Source organism: Syngnathus leptorhynchus, chromosome 19 (genome assembly GCF_054491065.1).
Source record: "Syngnathus leptorhynchus isolate UIUO chromosome 19, UIUO_Slep, whole genome shotgun sequence".
Lineage (NCBI taxonomy): Eukaryota > Metazoa > Chordata > Actinopteri > Syngnathiformes > Syngnathidae > Syngnathus > Syngnathus leptorhynchus.
The window spans coordinates 1,893,783-1,912,615 of NC_141213.1; the positions used below are offsets into that span (position 1 = coordinate 1,893,783).

General features: G+C 47.6%; 1 protein-coding gene across 3 annotated transcripts in view; it reads right to left on the minus strand.

Moving 5' to 3' along the window:
* scn5lab (sodium channel, voltage gated, type V-like, alpha b) overlaps positions 1-11,770 on the minus strand; it is a 29,453-nt gene extending 17,683 nt beyond the window's left edge. For 2 of the 3 annotated variants that reach the window (XM_085939573.1, XM_085939572.1), the window contains exons 1-6: positions 9,116-9,989; positions 8,962-9,042; positions 8,767-8,895; positions 5,958-6,049; positions 4,824-5,066; positions 3,351-3,414 (exon numbers count right to left, since the gene is read on the minus strand). In XM_085939573.1, coding sequence (XP_085795699.1) covers positions 3,351-3,414; positions 4,824-5,066; positions 5,958-6,049; positions 8,767-8,895; positions 8,962-9,032 — 599 coding nt within the window. In that variant the 5' untranslated portion in view covers positions 9,033-9,042; positions 9,116-9,989. Of the gene's footprint in view, positions 1-3,350; positions 3,415-4,823; positions 5,067-5,957; positions 6,050-8,766; positions 8,896-8,961; positions 9,052-9,115; positions 9,990-10,290; positions 10,410-11,393; positions 11,538-11,611 lie in introns of those variants that run through there. The other variant, XM_085939574.1, reaches the window with a different exon arrangement.
* Positions 11,771-18,833: the final 7,063 nt, after the last annotated feature.

Here is an 18,833-nt window from a genome sequence, read left to right on the forward strand (position 1 = left end):
CAGTTATCTCTCACACACACCTCGGCCTGCTTTCATGGGGGGGGGGGCACTTCAGACCCTCCACCCCAGCTCCCATTGACACAACCCTCACACACAAGCATTTTTGTGAGTGCAGAATAAAAAGAGACTTCAATGAAAAGTGTGTATGTGTGAAGAAAAGAAGTGTGTGAGGTCAAAGTTGATAAAAAGAGAAATTGTTGTGAGACAAAAACGACAGGAGGATTAAAACAACGCAAAACATGATGAGCGTGTGCACGTCTGTGCCATTCCATTTGGTTTCCTGTCACAGACGCGCGCACACACACACACCTTTAATTATAACATTCAGGTAAACTGAGGCCTGGTAGGAAGCCAATCCTTAGCATCACTATGGCAACCGTATCCCTGTGCTGGTTGCCGAGGGAGATTGTTTTGTGCCACCTCTGTTGAGAGAAGGGTGGATCAGAGTATTTGTGTGAGCGTGGGATTGTGTGGATGCATGCGTGTATGTGTGCACTTATATTTGTTGTGCGTCTGGTAGCGCGTGTGCACGTGTGTTTACTTGTATGTGTGTGTGGATATATACCTTCATATTAATGTTCATGTGTGTTTGATTTGTGTATGTGTGTGTACTTAAACAATTTGCGTGCATAAGGCGTGGCACATGATGACAATCAAAGACATGCTAGCATTAGCATGTAGTGACCCTGGTGTCAGGTGACTTTTCAAAAATTTCTAGCTTTTACCTCCTGGCTCAGCATCTTTCAAGAGGTCAGAGGTCACCAATACCTCAGAGGAATCAGAGCTGGGTATAGGGGGTCAACGGTCGACCTTGGTAGAGGTCAGTGGTTTCACTCGTGTTGAATGTCTGTCGGGTGACATCAGCGGCGGCTCTTGAAATAGCCTCTGGAGCCATGTGGGCGGAGTCAGACACTTGTTAGCGACGGTTGCGGCGCTTTGATGGCAAACGCGAACGCTAATGAGTGAGCGACACGCTTGGACAAATACGCTGGGCTACAGTTGCTAGCTTTGGAACAACCGGCTTGATGACTGAGCACAAACGCACACACTCACACAAAGACACACTCGTGCGTGACCACACACACACTAGGGCAAAGCACGCTGGGTAAGTAAAGGACAAATAAGATAAGGTTTCAGCTCGTCTCGCTCAGGAAAATCAAATTTGCCGTCTGATGGCGAAGCTTTAAAGCGTTTAAATGAAACTTAAAACTTGAAGTGGCCTCCCGTCTTTTGCCAACGAATCAAACAAATCTTTGGATTGAATCCAAAGTGTACATGTGGTGTGGCACACATTGGTGGATGACTTTGGTGCGGAGGAACGCCCCCAAAATCTCAGAAGGTTTTCCCAGAGGACCTGCCGTTGTCCCAATACTTTTTATCCACTTGGGGTATTTAAAGTTCAGCATGTGACAGCTGGACTGAAACAACATGCTAACCAATTAGCGCTTAGTTGGTGGAGTGGCGGGAACGACACACTGTCAAGAAAGTCTGAGGGGCTCAGATGTCAGCCGGCAGGAAAGGTCCGAAAATGTTTTTCCTGTCAGACATCTTTTTTTCATCACGTTGATGCTTTAGCTTTAGCAATTAGCATGGTTACGCACAGGCCCACTCAGGCTCTGTCTATCTGTGTGATTGAGCGGCCTGGCTGGCACCAAGGCTGTGCCAAGGATAAGACCGACAGGCTGTCAATCATTCTGCTAGCGCGAATGTGATTGGCTACAATCAAACTATGCGGGCGGGACGAAACCACTGCGCCCGTTTTCACAACATTGGTACTGACCCTTTGCAGAGCTTGGTGGAAGCCTCTTTGGCTCTTCACGTAACAGATCTCACAGAGCACGCAGCGTACTCACGCGCACACACAATAGAAATCAACAACCATTTAGAAAAATGTTTTGGTGTTGGAGTTGAGTTATTGATCTGTATAGCTTTTAACATAATGTTACAAGGTACAAGTGCAAGCCGGGAACTTTAGAAACACGCACGCACTCACACACACACGGGAGGGTAAAGCATGGGGTGGCGACCACCAGTAGAGAAGGCGGCTAATGGAATGATGAATATGGTCCATACGACGCGCGTGTTCCAGGAAAGTCAGCCCCCCCCCCCAACTCGGCCATATTTCTCTTCTAACTGCTGGCATGACAGCGTGCCGCACAACCCAGAAAGACTGGTCGCGAAAGCATTTGTCTCTATCTGTTCTGTGATTGGCCGGCGACCAGTCCAGGGCGTCCACCTGTCGCCGATAGTCAACTGGGATCAACTGGCTCTAACTCCGTGACCCTAACGAGGACAAGGGCTACAGAAAATGGATGCTCATTTACATAATGATGATGATGAATTAGTGCTGAGCTCAGCGAGCGGTCGCAGCAAGTATGTCGCAGCGGCTTAGCTCAGTGACCTTTGCCCCCAGGGAGGCCGTAGCGGCCTGGTGCGTGCGACGCACGGTCGCCAGCAGCGGTGGTGGCATCAGCGTCACTGTCAGCGGCGCTTGTACGCGGCGACACGCGACGCAGCAAGTGCAACACCTGCAACTACAACATTGACTGGCATTGCCGTGGTTACTGCAACCATGCATCATTCTTCCTGATGAGAATTGTTTTGCTGATGAGTGGTCTCTTTTTTTTTTACTTTAAAGTATTCATTGATGACGTAAGTCATGATGGTCGCAGCAGAAGGAAGTCTGAAGTCTACAAAACAAAACATTAATCAGCCCGGGGATTTTAGAACTGGGGCAAACATGCTAACCGCTCGGCTAACGCATTGCCCAGACGTTTTTCCCTTTTTCCTGCCGCTTCTCGCTTGTTTGCACGTTTTTGCTCATTTCCATTCATTCATTCTTCTTTTTGTTTGTTCTTTTTTGGCTCCATCTGTTTGCTCCATTTCCTGCCATCTGCTCCTCTTCACCTCCACGTTGGCTCACTGTTGCTCCATCATCTCCTTCCTTCCTTCATTCCCTTCTTTTCCCAACTACATTTCCTTCTCTTGCCTCCATCTTGTCATCCCTCCATCCTCCTTTCCGCCTCACCTCACCTGAACCTCCATCCTTTCCCAACTCTCTTGTGGCAGGCTCGTGCTAGCCTGCGAGCTATGTGTTAGCATCCTGAGATAGTTTCACGCGGCGCGATTGGTCGGCTAGCTGGAGGCTAGCACACATGCACTCACATGCATTCACACACACACACTTGAATGATGCTGTTCTGATAGTGGTGTCATTCAGAGTGTCATCCTACCGCTCTCAGCGTCAACACCGAACCTCGTCCGTCCTAAAACCTCGTGTCACACGATCCCGCGGCGTAGCACACTCGCACAAAATTACCCTTCCTTTTTCGACACCGAGGTGTACTCACCCTGCGTCGTTACTGTTGCCACAGATCAACGCATCCTTGGCCCCTTCCACCTTGTAGTAGTTGTCTGAAAGATAAAATTAAAAAAAAAATCAAATTTGTGTCATATTGCAGCAACGTCTTGTATTTTTACGCAATTGTTTTTAGTCCCAGTTGCGAGTTGCATCTTGAGTGTAGTACCACATTAGGCCACAACGTGCCTGGCAGCACTAAGCTGTAGGGGAAAACAGTGGGAGGGGTAAAACTGAACTTTTTTTCAATTGAAAAAATAAATAAATAAATAAATAAATAAGTTCCACTAAGCTGCAACAGTAAAGCCAAGCACGGAGATGACGCCTAACAACGTCTCCAGTCATTTCCCTTGAGTTGGCGGCCGGTTCGCGTGAGTGGGCAGCTCAGACATGGAGGATGCCACTGATAGCGGGAAGATAGTCGGTGTTTTATTGTGAAAAGTAATTCCCGTGTGAGTCGGAGTTGCATAAGAAGACGCCAAACTCTGACCTTAAAAGCTAGCTTGACATTTTCATCCACTCGCCTTATGGGAACAACTTTGAGCACGCTCATCTTTTATTCAGCACACGCACGCGCACCACGTACACATACACACAATATTCATCCCACACAAAAGTAATCAGGAGAGCAAAATACACTTCCTGCAAAATAAACTTTGTTTCTTCCGAGGCACAAACATGTTCACTACTTTACGTGAAGCTAAACGACGAATTTTATTGCGGTGGGACAGATGTGATGTCGAAACAACTTTACACAATGCTAAAAGGCAACATTTACTGTGGCGGATTTTTTTTTTTACTGTGACAGGACAGGTGTAGCGTTGAAAAGAAGTATACCTAATGCTATGAGAAAACTTTTATTGTGGCGGGACAGGGAAGGTATATGTTGCTGGGGTATTGATCAGCGCAGTGGCTCGACTCTCGGGTTTCACGGCGGCTTTTAGAGGGTCGATACAGACGCCTGCAGGGACGCTCGTTTGTTGGTTTGTTTGCTTTGTTGGTTTGTGACGGGTAGAGACACAAATAGCCGAAGCATTAGCATCCAGTTGCATTAGCAACCAGCGCAATGTGCTCACTAATACGGGAAGGCGGGTGCGAGAAGCAGGAATGTCACACAACTAGGGTTTGGATTGTTTCACAATAAAATAAAAGAAGCTAAAGCGTCTATTGCGAAGTACAACTTGCTTAAGTTACATAACTGCTCATCTACAGTGAAGTAATCGTTAGCTAACTTAACGTAGCCTACCACTGCTAGATAGAATTATAATCACACGATAGACCGGTCCACACGGCCTCAATTGACGTCACAAAAAAAACATTGAGCCAGTTAACAGCCAGCCAACTCTGCAGTCTCGTTACCTAACTTTGGCCCAACTTTCAAAGCTACAGCACACACACAGTCAACATCACAGATACTACAGTGTAGAAAAAGAGGATGTGACCCCAAGCGGACAAAAATACTCACCCTCATCATTGATGAAGTGTCTCATGGATGTCCAAGTCTTGTTGTTGCAGAAGAAGGATACATTGGCGGGCAGGCTGTCGTTGACGCAGTGCGCCGTGCTGCGGACGCACTTCTGGCGAAGGTTTCCCATGAAGAGCTGCAGGCCGATGAGTGCGAACACGCTCAGGCAGAAGACGGTCAAGATCATCACGTCAGCCAGCTTCTTCACCGACTGGATCAGAGCGCCTACAATTGTCTTCAGGCCTTGCGGAAGGAGCACAGCGTCAGCATACTGCCCATAGCTAATGGCTAATAGCAACAAAACTATTGAAAATAAACCGAAACTGACGTGGACATTCTAGTCGTGCAACAAAGAAAACGGCTGTCTATTCACAATATAATGTCATCGTGAGTGAAGAAAGAATGTAAAGATGCCCAACGCACAACCTAAGACGATCAACAAAACCAAAAGTTGAAGAGAGACAACTGGACTCTTGTTAGTTGTTGAAGATGTTAATAGGCAGACTTCACACCTAAAATTTAAAAGCATTTTGGACTAAAAGCAAAACTTTAGAAATTAACAAGAGTCCGGTTGCCTCCATTCTTCTGACCTAGATGACAGAAAATCAAAACAGACAAGCTACCAAAAGCACTTTGGACCAACGCAACATGAAAAAGGAGAAGAAACACAGAGGAAGAAAACATGGAGGAAGAATTCTGACAGGAGTCAATCACTGGCACATTTATTCTGGGCATTTTGAATCAAATGATGCGGTTTGATGCTAACAAATGCTAACGGTGTTGTTACTGCGTTTGTTATTTGGCGCCTCACCACAAGTATAGGAGAAATTGTTAAAGCTACTTGCTAACACGCTAAGTGGCGGCATAACAAGGTCAGTTAGCATCAGTGCGGGATTTTTTTTTTTAAATCTGGAATTTGAATCATTAGTTATTGGCTATCACGATGTCAACATTTGAAACATAATTTAACAAAAGGCCAGAATCATTTTTATATACGAATTACTTTCGAAGCTGAGCATTCAGAAGCGATGCGGAATTAAGCTCAACGTTTATCACGCCATCATTTTGAATTGATTGGACACTCCCCCCCAAAAAAACGACCATAGGTTATTGATTGGGGGGTGGGGCGCTCACCTGGGATGACTGAGATGGTTTTGAGCGCTCGCAGCACCCTGAACGTCCGCAAGGCCGACACATTACCCAGGTCAACAAACTCAGTGACATATCTGCAACAAGGCCAGACAACACAAAGACACACAAGAGGCGTCACGCACAGACACACAAACAAGCACGCACGCCATTGGACAATCCGCCAACCAGACGGACGCGCACGCGGATGCCACCTGGAGGGCCGCGACACCACAGAAAGCCCAACCGAGCATTTATTGCACTACTAGACTTGGCTTCTAACACCCTCCAGCTGACTTCCTGTTTTCGTCTCCCTGCCGTGATTCGTCTTCGGCCGTCCTGCGGCCGTGGGAAGCGGAGGGGTAACGGGGACTGAACACACACACACGGAGCCGGACACGGGAAGACGTTTACGACCACACTGCGATGGCGAGCGTTTCCTGGATGGGCGGCCCCCGCCCGCCTGTGTTGGCGGGCTCCGGCTGTGGTCTTACCTGGGATGACCGAGATGGTTTTCAGGGCTCTCAGGACTCGAAAGGTTCTCAGCGCCTGCAGGTTTCCTACTTTGATAAACTCTGTTAAGAGCCTGCGGGGGGCAGTGTGGCGCGTGCAGCAGCGACAACGACGACAACAGAAGAAGACAAAACAGAACACTCACACGTCTCTTTTTGACATACTCCGTCAATAATATCAGTAGTCATAAAAATGACTGACAACAAAAAAATCGATTTAGTAGACATCTTAAAATTAACACATTCAAGTTAATCCAAAAAATGTTGCTAAAAGAACCCTGATGGCTGCTTGGCCTCATGGGCTGGCGAGTGCTAACAGCCTTGGAGGAGAGCTCATATTTCTTCTCCTTGACTGGCAGATTGATTGAATTAGTGCGTTAGGGTGGGGTGGGTGTGGGGGGGCAGTCGTTAGGGGCGGCGCAGATGCCGGCGGTGCCGTGGCAGTAAAAGCTTCACTTTGTACTTTTTAGGTTTACGCAAACGTGACTTTTTCTTGGAACGCTTCATCACCACATCAATGTGAGTTCTTCCTTTGCCAGCAAACCGGCTCAGTTCAACGTTCCCGCCGTGTACGTGAGAAAACGACATAACGTATTGTCATGTAACATGTGACGCTGACTACTTCAAGGTACTGTTGTCACGTGACTCCTGTCATGTGACGCCGCCACGTGACACTGTAACAGCGCTTGCCAGTCATGTAACTGCTGTTACGTGACGCTGGCGGTCGTACGCCCGCCATTAGACAGCGAAGGGGCGGAGCAACGTCCGTTGAGTGGAGGAAGAAGGGGGTTAATGGACACTGTTTCCATGACAATTGTGACTCGGTGGGAGGGGCTCCGGGCATCAGTCAGTCTGTACGTGTGTGTGTGTGTGTGTGTGTGTGTGTGTATGTCCATCCGTGTCCAGAGGGGTGTGTCTATTTACTGACCATCACTCTACTTTTAATAAAGCTTGAGGTGGCGTTTCAGGGGCACAATGTATGTGTGTGTGTATGTGTGTGTGTGTGGGGGGGGGGGGGGGCGTGTGCATGTCTGTGTGTGCTAATATGTGACTTATGTGTCCCTGTACAGCTAAAGATCCATCTGACTGCAGGAAGGCCCGCGGGTCAAGGACGTGCACCCGCTGACATCGTGTGCTTGTGTGTTACTGATGCGATGACGATATAATGTGATAAGAGCGGACGATGGCGCATCATTAAAGCTGGAAAGTGAGCTTGGACATTTACCAGAATTCCACTTCATTCCACTACGTTTTGTGAACTTCTGTCACGAGTTTGAAGGCAAATCAAAGCGATTTCGGAGTATCTCTTCAAACTTTGCTTGATTTAGTCATTTTATTGATTTCTTTTCCATCTCTGAATGGTAACATGTCTCATAGCTGGAGGCAGATGTGGCGTTTTAATGGCGGGTTTGTCCTTTCGGAGCGGTCGTTTTTTCACGAGGTTACAGCGGCGGGCGGTCTCGGGGGGTAGCCCGACGCGGGCCAACGGAGACACTTTCATCAAGACGCCTCCATTTAGACAGCGGCGCTTCATTAGACGCGCTAACCCGGGTCGAGCGCAGCAGGGTCAACTATTGATCCGATCACTCGATTGTGATCGTTTATCTTGCGAGCGGCAGCCGCACGGGTCGCGTGCCCGCCATTGGTTTGATTGATCGCCACCCGATTGCTTAGCAAACCGAGAGATTTGCCAGCACTCACTTAAGTACTGAAGTGAAAGTGTTATTTTGTGTTATTTCCCCCCCCCCCACATTTTATTTTAAATCAAACATTTTTTTATAGAAATTATAAATGAAGGTGTTTGTTACCAATTTGTTTGTTTTGAAAGGAACTTTTATAAATTAAGGTGCTTGTTCCCAATTTGCTTGTTTTTAACCTGAGTGAGTGACAATTTGCATGTAACTGTACTTTTACTCAAGTAATGCATGTAGTGGTATTTTGGCCCCCTCTGGCCATGACCAAGGCAGCATTGCTGCCTACTACCCTGGCAGCCATGTTACCCCTCAGCTGACTCAACCTCATTAAAAACGTTGCCTGCTGACGGCTGACTTCTTCCTGACGCGGCAAACGCGCCGGTGTGATGTCTAAAGCAAGTCGGTTGCACATCGGGAATTATGCCCAAAGCTCGCTGCGCGTTTTGGAGATTTTTTTTCACTGAGCCATTCCAAAAGGAATTAAAGACGCTGCTTTAATTGAAGTCGGCTGTGATCGCGCCCACAGTGGCGCAGCCCTCCCTTTCACTCTGCTTGTATTTCACAATAAAAGCCTCGCACATGCTTGAGGATGTTGCGTGTGTCACTCACGCCATGACGATGACGCTGAAGTCAAGCCAGTTCCAGGGGTCCCGCAGAAAGGTGAAGCGTCCCACGCAGAAGCCCCTTGCCAAGATCTTGATGAGTGACTCGAAGGTGTAGATGCCCGTGAAGGTGTACCTGGAAGTCAGAGAGATCGCTTAGAAAAGAGACTCGCCTGCTCGTTTGGGGTCACCGTGTACTCACTCGACATATTTGGCCCAGGCGGCGGGCTCGGACATGGCCATGAAGCAGCAGTTGGTCAGGATGGTGCACATGATGAATAAACTGAACAAGGTGACACGCTTAAGGAAAGCAACACAAAGGCCGTCGCATCCTTATTTCGTTTCAGTACGCGAACCTTCAGCGGGATCTGAAGGATGTGGAAGAAACGCTCGACTGGCTTTTCCATAGGCTGGCAGTGAAATGTCACCTCCACCTGCCTTGTTGTGCGGGAAGTGGGCGGGGGCGGGCCCGCCTGTCAATCAGGTTATAAATGAATCTTAATTACGATCATTTAGTGCGAGGAACAAACTCCTCGCGTGAGACTTTGAGCGGCGGTCGGTCAGATAAACGATGCGGGCGGCTAATTGTGGCATAATGACAGGTCGCCGTCAAGGACCTCCCCGGGCCACCCTAGCTGTGATGTCATTACCCCACCCACGGCCTCCACGGGAGCCATCTTTCTTTCTCTGACTTATTGCGAAGGAGGAAATCCTTTCTGCGGTTGGAAAGTCGTTCTTGATTGTTGTTGACTAGTGAGCAGTGTGTTGTTGTTTTTTGTGTGTGTGTGTGTGTGTGTGTGTGTGTGTGTGTGTGTGTGTGTGTGTGTGTTTGCGTGCCGTCCACTGTGGCGCCGGGTGGTCCCGCATGCTGCCAGGCATCTGACCTGAGCGCCCGTCGTCTGATGCCCAGCAAGGCCTCATGGGACGCCAGGATCAAAGGTGACACTTGAGTGAGACACAAAGCACACAATCGCTTCATAACTGTGTGTGTGCGCGCGTGTCACACCACAACCTGTCACGGTGGCGCCACGCCGGTGGGCCAAAATCCAGAAGGCTCTTGCTCACACTCAAACACTCATAAAAACTCTGAGCGTCCACTTCATCAGGACGCCCCACCACCCTGGCTCCGCCCCCTCCCTCCTACCACCCCGAGCGCAAAATCAGCAGTGCCGCACCTCTGCCGCCGACCTCTTCACCCGATTATCCCCGACAACAGCGGCGTGTTCGCCGACTTGCCATCTCTCAGCGGCAGCAGCCGCCGCGCTGGCTAAAAATATCAGAGTGCGAGGTGAGGACATGGGGCAGGAGTGTGTGTGTGGGGGGGGGGGGGGGGGGGCACTGGGACAGTTGGAGGGTGGTGTATTTTGAAATAGGGCGGGGGGTGATTTCGAGTGTCAAGCCATGTCTGTCATCTGACTGCAGAGGTGGCTAAGTCTCAAGTCTTTACTGTAAACTTCAGTCGGGACTCGACTCAAGTCGCTTGAAATTTAGCGAGGGCTTGACTCCACCTGTTTGAACTTGACAAGGATATGAATGCACCAAAATCCTGATGGCGACGGTCCGCACGGGATGGAAGGGACTGAAGAAGTAGAGCGCCGATGTGGCGTTGAAGCGAAAGATGGCTTTGCCTTTGTTCAGGACTATGAAAGTCTGTCAACAACAAAAAAAGAAAGATCAATTCACAGCAAATTCATACGCCGGCACTATTTACTGAATAATAATAGCGATAGCTTAACTTCATATAGCTCCTTTCAAGGGACAAAAGGGTGTTGAACAATAACGCCTAATTAAAGTCTATATAGGAAGGAGTGTGTGCATTGTAAGGTGTGGTGAACACTTTTTTTTTTAAACGTCCAGGGGATCAGTGTCACAAATATTACTCGGCAAAGAGTTCCAGATGTCGAAGGTGCTCGTCTTTGAATTACTTTGAATATCGAGAGGAGGCTTACAGATCGCATCCTTCCATTTTTTCATACATGGCTCTCAGAGGAAAAAAAGTGAGAGCACTCCTGGTAGGGAAGATAAATGACCATTTTCCAGCATCTCGCAGAGAGACTGGATGTGTTTTTCTCTTTTTTGGCTTCCCTCAGCTAAGCTGGCACAGCAAACACACAAACGTGTGATGCTGCAAACGCGGCGCAGAGCCGAGAAGGGAGGCCGGCGAGGAAAGTCCCTCAAGAGGAAGCGATGTGATCTGAGGCTGGCGAGCGATGTGTCGCCGTCCCTCGCCAGCCTCGCATCGCGCCACCGCCGCATTTGCGCTTTTTTTGCCTCCCGCGGCGGCGCTCAGGTAAGTTGAGCAAGTTAGGCGCACCGACGCCAACGAGAAATTCAATTTAATAGCCTCTCCTACTTACCAACATTTAATTAGCAATACTCTAATCAACACATCTGTGTTAGTTCAAAAATATATACACACACATTGACTATTAGCATGTCAATGGCGTTTTCAACTGTTTGTTAGCGTTAAGCTAGTAGGTCATTCTTCAGGCATTGTTTGTTTGTTTGTTTTTGAAAAACACAAATAGTAATTGTCTTTATTTGATGTTTAGTAAACTTCAACTGGGAGTGGCATGAAACGGGTTCTTTGCAAAACCGGGTCACTGGAATCTCCCGGTAGCGTATTTTGCGTACCCTCTGGTCTTGGAAGTAGTACGGGTCGATGTCCTCCAGGGGTACTCCCACCAGGTGAGAGGGGATATCAGCGTAGATGCGCGGCAGCTGTTTTCCCGCCTCCAGGTCAGCCCGGGGACGAGGGACCTCCACATCGCCAAGGTCCTGACACGCACACGCATTTGTAAATTAGCTCCTCTCTGTTCACAGCCAAAAAGTTTAAGACCACTCACGTTTACCTCCTGGTAGTGTTTGTTGCGTCGGGCCTTCTCCTTGGCGATGCGCTGCTCGATGGCCGCCAGGGAGTCCGGCGTGAAGCGCTGAAAGCTCTCTGGTCCCATTGGAAACACACAGCCGGCCATCTTGTCATCCTGATCCTGCTGCTGACTGGCCCACGCTACCAGCTGGGAGAAAATTTCATGATTTTTAAGGGATCATTTTTTTTTCATGGGTTTTTACAGAAGACAATTAATCCTTCTGAGGGATTCTGGAGTGTTTGGAGTGCTGGCGGTTGTGAGACAAGGAGCCTTTGATTGGAGGATCTCTGAGCGTCGTGATTGAGCGTGATGAAGACGCGGCCCGCGATGACGCCGCGGCTCGGGTCGCCTTACAACCTCCGCGCAATCAAGCCGACCGGACGCAATCAGCTCCGCCTCCTCGGGCCTGGCCGAGGCTCAACCGAGACACTCATCGTCATAGTCCTATTTTCCCTTTTTGCCACTTTTGTAGCCTTCCCTCGGCTACCTTGGTGGGCGGAGCTTTCTGTGCACAAATGCTGAGAACAGCATATCAGCCGTCTTTTTAAGTGGAAGGGAGGCACGGGAATGGTGTCGTTATTCGCCACGACAAATGGAACTACAAAGAAAAGCTTTTATATTTGCGGAAAATTGTGTTTAAGGGTGTGTGTGTGTGTGTGTGTGTGTGTGTGTGTGTGTGTGTGTGTGTGTGTGTGTGTGTGTGTGTGTGTGTGTGGACCATCTGCATGGGCTCTTAATTGAATGATCGGACAGGAGTCATTTTTCAAGCCTTCCTGCATTTATTCTTCACAGCTCCCAAATCAGATTTCAGAAAAGTGTCTACGTGATGAGTGTGTGTGTGTGTGTGTGTGTGTGTGTGTGTGTGTGTGTGTGTGTGTGTGTGTGTGTGTGTGTGTGTTGTGTTGTGTGACCGACTGACGTGTGGATGACAGCTTTTGATAAGAATGGAAAACAGAGCTCGATTTTCCTTTGATGTGGACACACACACACACTCACACAGAGTGGTGGTCACGTAGGCACTTGTTGTGCGTCAATATTGTGAAGTATGACATGCTAACGGTTAGCGAGCTAGCTCCTCAAAAACAATCAAATAGGTGAGGAGAGACGGCAGTGTGTGTAAATGTCAACGATGTGAGGGAGCGTTGTCAAGGCGACAGATGCAGCTAATCTACTACGATTAGCATATTAGGCCAGCAACAATAAGTTTGAAGCATATTTTTGGAGCAAGTCTGAATTTGGAATACCTGTGCGTTCAGTGTAATACCCAGTTGTGCCACAACATGCCAGGGCAGCACTGAGGACGACTGGAAGTAGAAGTTGCTCGAAAGGTTAGAATTGCCGTGACATCAACGCTAATTTCCCTTGGCTTGTATTTTAGTATTAAATTAGTTCGACAAAATGATCGCTTGTGCTTGCAGTATGCACCTACACGCTATTTGCGTCTTGGCCTCGCCCTAACAGCGAACGGCCGTCAGCAGGTACGGTGACGACGAGGATGAAGAGGAGGACCGAGATGTCCCTCACAAGCTCAATTCAATTAGCTTGAAAGGAGGAAACACACATTGTCGCCGCCATTCAAAGATGGCGGGCAGCGAGCCAACGAGCTGGCAGGCGACAACCGGGATCGTTTGGCTAAGGGACAGCAGAGGCGGGACTTGGGACAGAGCGGGCTGACGTAGGGGGGCGTCGTGACCCTGACTGACATGACGACAGTGTTCAAAAGCTGGCCAACCCCAAAAAATGCGAACTTGGTACTACGCAACAATGTTGAGTGCAGAGGCCATGAAGTAAGACTCAAATTCACAAGCAGAGGCATGGAACAGTGTTCTCATTACTCTCCAAACATAATTAAATCTGTCAAAAGGTGATTTATAAATGTAAAAAATATATATAAAGTGGTTTCGATTTTGTTATAATGTACCGGTGTGCTCGGGCCTTAATGATAAACAAATGGACTCAATAAGAGTCCAGGAGATGATGACGATGATGTGTGAGGAGGAGGAAGGTGATGAGGAAGACGCAAACTCACAAACACACACACACGCACATCATGTACTCTTATCATTTCCATATTAGCTATCAGTGTCTCACTAAGTGTCCCATCGCCGAGAAATGGCAGCGTGTACGAACACACACACGCAGGCAGGCGCGGCGGCGATGGCGTCGGGAGCGTGCCGAGTTCACACGTTGGTCAAGGTCGCATTGGAGATAAAATGTTTTATGTACGTCGTCAAACGGCCATCAGACAGTAACGGAAGCCTGGAGCCTCCAACGTAGCCATCAAGCTTGAAACAACATTTCAACAGCGAATTAAAGTGAAATACACTACGTAACCACGACACCGCCGTGCCGACATGTCCTCGAAAAAAATAAAATAAAAATAACGCCAAAAGAAACAAATGCTTAATTCTCATTCCACCACTACCCTATAAAAAATAAATCCACCTTGAGATAGCTAACAAGTTTGCCCTGTGTCCCGCGGGTTGTTAGCTCGCGTGTTAGCAGGCTAGCTCGCGTTGAGCACAGTCGCTTAGCATGAGTCACGGCAATTTTATTCGTCTTGACTTTTGGCGCTGCATCATTTAGCACTTTTTACATCAGAGTGTGAAAATGAATCACAAATTGCTTTTTAAAACATAGAAATCAAAGAGAAATAAGTCGGAAAGACTTGACGGCTAGCGAGCGCTAAATATTTCCCTATTTCCACTTACAGTATGTGTCACACCTTTGCATTGACATCACTCTTGCAACTTAAGTGTGTGTGTGTGTGTGTGTTTGTGTATTGACGACAATCAGATCACATTTTAGGACCAATTGATGGAGAATTTCAGTTATTTCGGTGGGGTTTCAATAACGAGTTATTCGTGTGTGTGTGTGAGGTATCAGGTGATGAAGAGGAGGTGACACACAGAGTCACCTTTCAGCTGGGGTTACACCGATGACATCACAACGCACAATCTGGGCCAGACCCATACATACACACACATACACAATGACACACATTCATTATTCACACACAGTCAGGCAGCACTCAGGTGTTGAGTGAGTTTGAAGTGGATTTGTCCCACGGACGAATGATTGCCATTCAAACATCCGCTTCCTGTCTGCAGGGACGCCGTCCTGTTTGCTAGTTCTTATACTAGCATGCTAACATTGGTACACATAAACAAGCCTACAACGTGCCTGTCGTTGCCGTGGTAACGCTTTGAGTTTATCAGGGAGGAGACATTCACTTCCCGTCTGCTTTTTATAACTGTCTGTTTCATCACACAAACACACACACACACACACACACACACACGCAGAGACACACAAGTGAGGCAGCTGGTCAATTACAATGACTGCTGTAAACAACTGCAGGTGGAATGCAGTGTGTCTGTTTAAAATGTGTGTGTGTGTGTTTGTGGACACACACCTGAAAAACCTCTCACGCACCAATACAAAAGACTCTCAAGTACACCAGAAACACACATCACACCAAAAACTTTCCAAACATACAAAAATACTCATGCACCGTAATAACCATATACCAAGAAAAACTCTCACAAAAAACTGCACAATTTCTTTTTTATAATCACCAAAAATCAAACATAAAACAAAAACCTCTCACAAGTCAAACTAGCACTAAAAACAGTACACCAAAAAACTGTTACACGTCCTGGAAAAGTCTCACACACACCAAAAACTCTCACATCATTCACAAGAGTTATCCTTTGCATTAAAAAGAACATCTCTCGAAAAAAATACAAAATGCTGTGTGGGAACTTTTTTTAAGTGAAAGTCTAAAATTGTGTAAATCAAAATTAGTGTGTGAAAGGAAATTTAAAACAGAAAATGAAGGCCATTTCAAATCCTGACTGCTTATTTTTGCCGTATATATGTGTGTGTGTATACGTGTGTGTGCGTGTAAGCATCTTATTGTGGAAAAGTCCCACTGTGGCCTTCTTTCTGTCTCGTCATCTCTCGTGGTTACCTTCATTGGGCATCAACATTGAGGTTCATTTTAATTTAGCACCAAAGGAGGTCAGACGAGACGCTCGTCAGCCTCTTATAGCTTTGCCGGGCCGGCTCGCCGCGTGTGCGTGCGTGCGTGCGTGCGCTCTGGTTGAAAGGTGTCAGTCACGCCTGAGTGTGTCACTTGATAAAAAAAACATAAAATCTTTTATTTTGTTGAATGTGAAGGGTCGCAACCCTGAAGCTGTCGCCGCCCGCCGTCCTTGACAACTTTCATTTTCACCTACTTTGCATTTGCTCACCTGCTCGCGTTCCTCCACGTCGTCACCTCTTATCGTTACGCGTCCTTCCCCTCCGCATTGTTATTATTATGACGAAACGTCACCTACTTAACATTCTTCTTCTTAGTACAACACATCCTCGCCTCTTCTCATTTTACTATTATGAATTGTCACCTCAATCGCCTCCTCCTCTTTCAATTCTAATCACTGTGTATTACAGCACGCTAAATTTTATTTGATTATTATTATACACACTGTCTTCTAATTTATATTCTCATTATTATATCCTATATTAGCGTCCACTCCAGTGAAACAACATTTTTGCGCGTGTGTGTGTGTGTGTGCGCGTGTGTGTGCGCACAGCGACCCACTTGCATTTATCCTATTTGAGTCTCTCCGCCTGCCATCTTTTCCATTCCCTTATTTTTCCCCGCGCGCGCGTCATGCTGTTCTCTTGCTCCCCGGTGGTTGATTAAATAATTTCCTATTAACTGGTTTGTGACTTTCTAACATCGCATGTTTTTACACACCGTTATCCTGCAACGCCATTTTGTGCAATACGGCAGCTATATACGCGGTTGTCACGCTAAACACGCAAACTCGTATTTCGAGCCGTAGTGCCACAAAATTGCAGCATTATTAATTATGGGAAGAGGAGGAGGTGTTTTCACACAGTTACCAGTTGTTTAGAACTACAGTGACAACTGTGCTATTGTCCGTTAGCCCGTCTATGGCGTTTCCCATTGGGTGTTAGCCTTAAGCTAGCAGACATGATACGATTTGGTGGAACATCTTGAGTGTTTGTTGCCTTTTGTATTATTGTACAGTTAAGTTGGACCGAGCAATGCGAGACAGGTGTACCGCGGGCCGCAGCTACGAGCTAACTTTAATTCAATGTTTTACCAGGTAAGCCAATTGAGAACATTTTCTCATTTACAATGGCGACCTGGAGTGTCTTCCCCAAGGCCACAACGACATGTGATCGAACCGCCAAGCCTCCGGTTACTAAACGACCCACTCTACTGCCTGAGCCACAACCGCCACAACTAGCTCGCCATTCTTTAGCCATCCCAGCCACCCAACACGAACACGTGCATAGTGCATCTGATGGATGACAAACATGGGTGAAGAGTGACGGAGTGTTTCCTGTCTGTTGGTTCTGCTCTTGAACCAGCAAACTGATGAAGCCGCGGCACAAGGACGACACACACGCGCGGCGGCCTTGTCCATCACGCGTCCACGCGCGAGACTGTCTGTCATCGATCTGCGTCCCTCGCTACACGGAGCGTTCCATCATTTCCTGCGTGAAGCTAGACGACTTCCTGTGGGGCTCACATCTTCGCGACATCACAAGTAGTGCCGTGCTCATAGCGCAAAAGTCGGAAAAGTCACACGTGAAACGTGGATGGACGATGCTATCAGCTGATGGTCATCATCATCGCATGAGAGTCCTCGTTAGCGATCTAAATGACGGCTGGGGGGACGCCAAACCGTTCGCCAGAGAAGAAGAAAAGTGGGCCAGTGCTCAGAGCCAGCACGGACCTCCCACCACTGCCCCCCCATCACACACACACACACAAATGTTTGGATTGCTTCCACTATCGCTGTAGTTTTTCTATGACAAAATTGTGATGAAGGAAACTGTTCACATGAGCTTCCTGAAAGTTTGTTTTATCACTTGCTTTGCCAGCAAAAAAAAAGAGACCCCCCCCCCCAAAAAAAATGATATGGAAGTATTTAAAAGAAATGTTCGTCAAATTAGAAGGAAACCCGCAGACTGTCAGAAAATTAATAACAGAGACGGCTCGCCTGGAGATTCAAACCGAGAACCTCGACGCTGTGAGGCAAGCGTGTTGCTCGTTTGCCCTCATCATCTGCGCTTTTTCTTTTCAAGCATAAAGTGTGCTGAAAAGATGTTGAAAGCATCGGTGACACGAGCGTCATTCGGCAGCACGAAGATGGAGGATGAAGGACGGCGAAGGCGAGCAGTCTTGACAGGAAGTGGCCGGCCAGCCTGACATGGCCGCCCCTCATCAAAATAAATCAGCGCCGCAAAAGTCTTTTAACATGTCGGCCGAGCGCTGATTTAGTGCGACCCTCTGGACATTTCAGTCACATTTAACATTGAAATGACACCCAAAACAAAATGTCACCACCAATCAATAGATTTTGCTTTTTTGATGATGACCTTTCGTCTTATTTACCCTCATGTTCACATTCTGTACTGTACACACACAAACAGTTTCAAAAACATGTGCACACACACACACAGTGTATGTGTGTGTGCGTTTATGGCAGTCCCGTCCTTAAACTCAACCCCCACACGGTCAAGATTCTCGATAAGGACGACACCGCTAGCATTTAGCTGCTAGCATCACGTGTGAGCTCTCACGGCGTACTTTCAGCATGTGGCTAATATTAGCACGACCGGGTCAACAAACGATGACAGCAGACGGGAATATTCAGATCAGATCGACTCGGAAAAACACGCCGAGCGGATGTCAGTGATGAGGGGGAAAAAAATAAAGTCATCAAATCAAACACAACTGACTCGTGGTGACCCCAAACCATTTAAAGGTCTTGTGTGTATGTGTGTATATAACTGCTCACTTTGCTTCTACTGTTGCTATAGTAACAGATGATACTCAAAGGACCAGAGTACAGCGTACCGATGAACAGGTAGAAGCACAGTGTGTGCGTGTGTGTGTGTTTCACATTTCAATGACGTGTGATGATTGAGACGCAGGCGACTCCATAGAGTGTGATTTATAACACTACTCCCAGCCCCCAACCATAAACCATCTCACACACATGCGCACAAATAAAGATATTCTAAATATTTGTGATCACATGATGTGAAGGTGTCACCTGAAGCGAGCGCGTCAAAATCAAGTCAGACCTTCGTCCGAATGAAGCGAGGGCGTCACATGTCGCGGCAGAGTTACGTAAAGTCAAATTCATTGATTCGC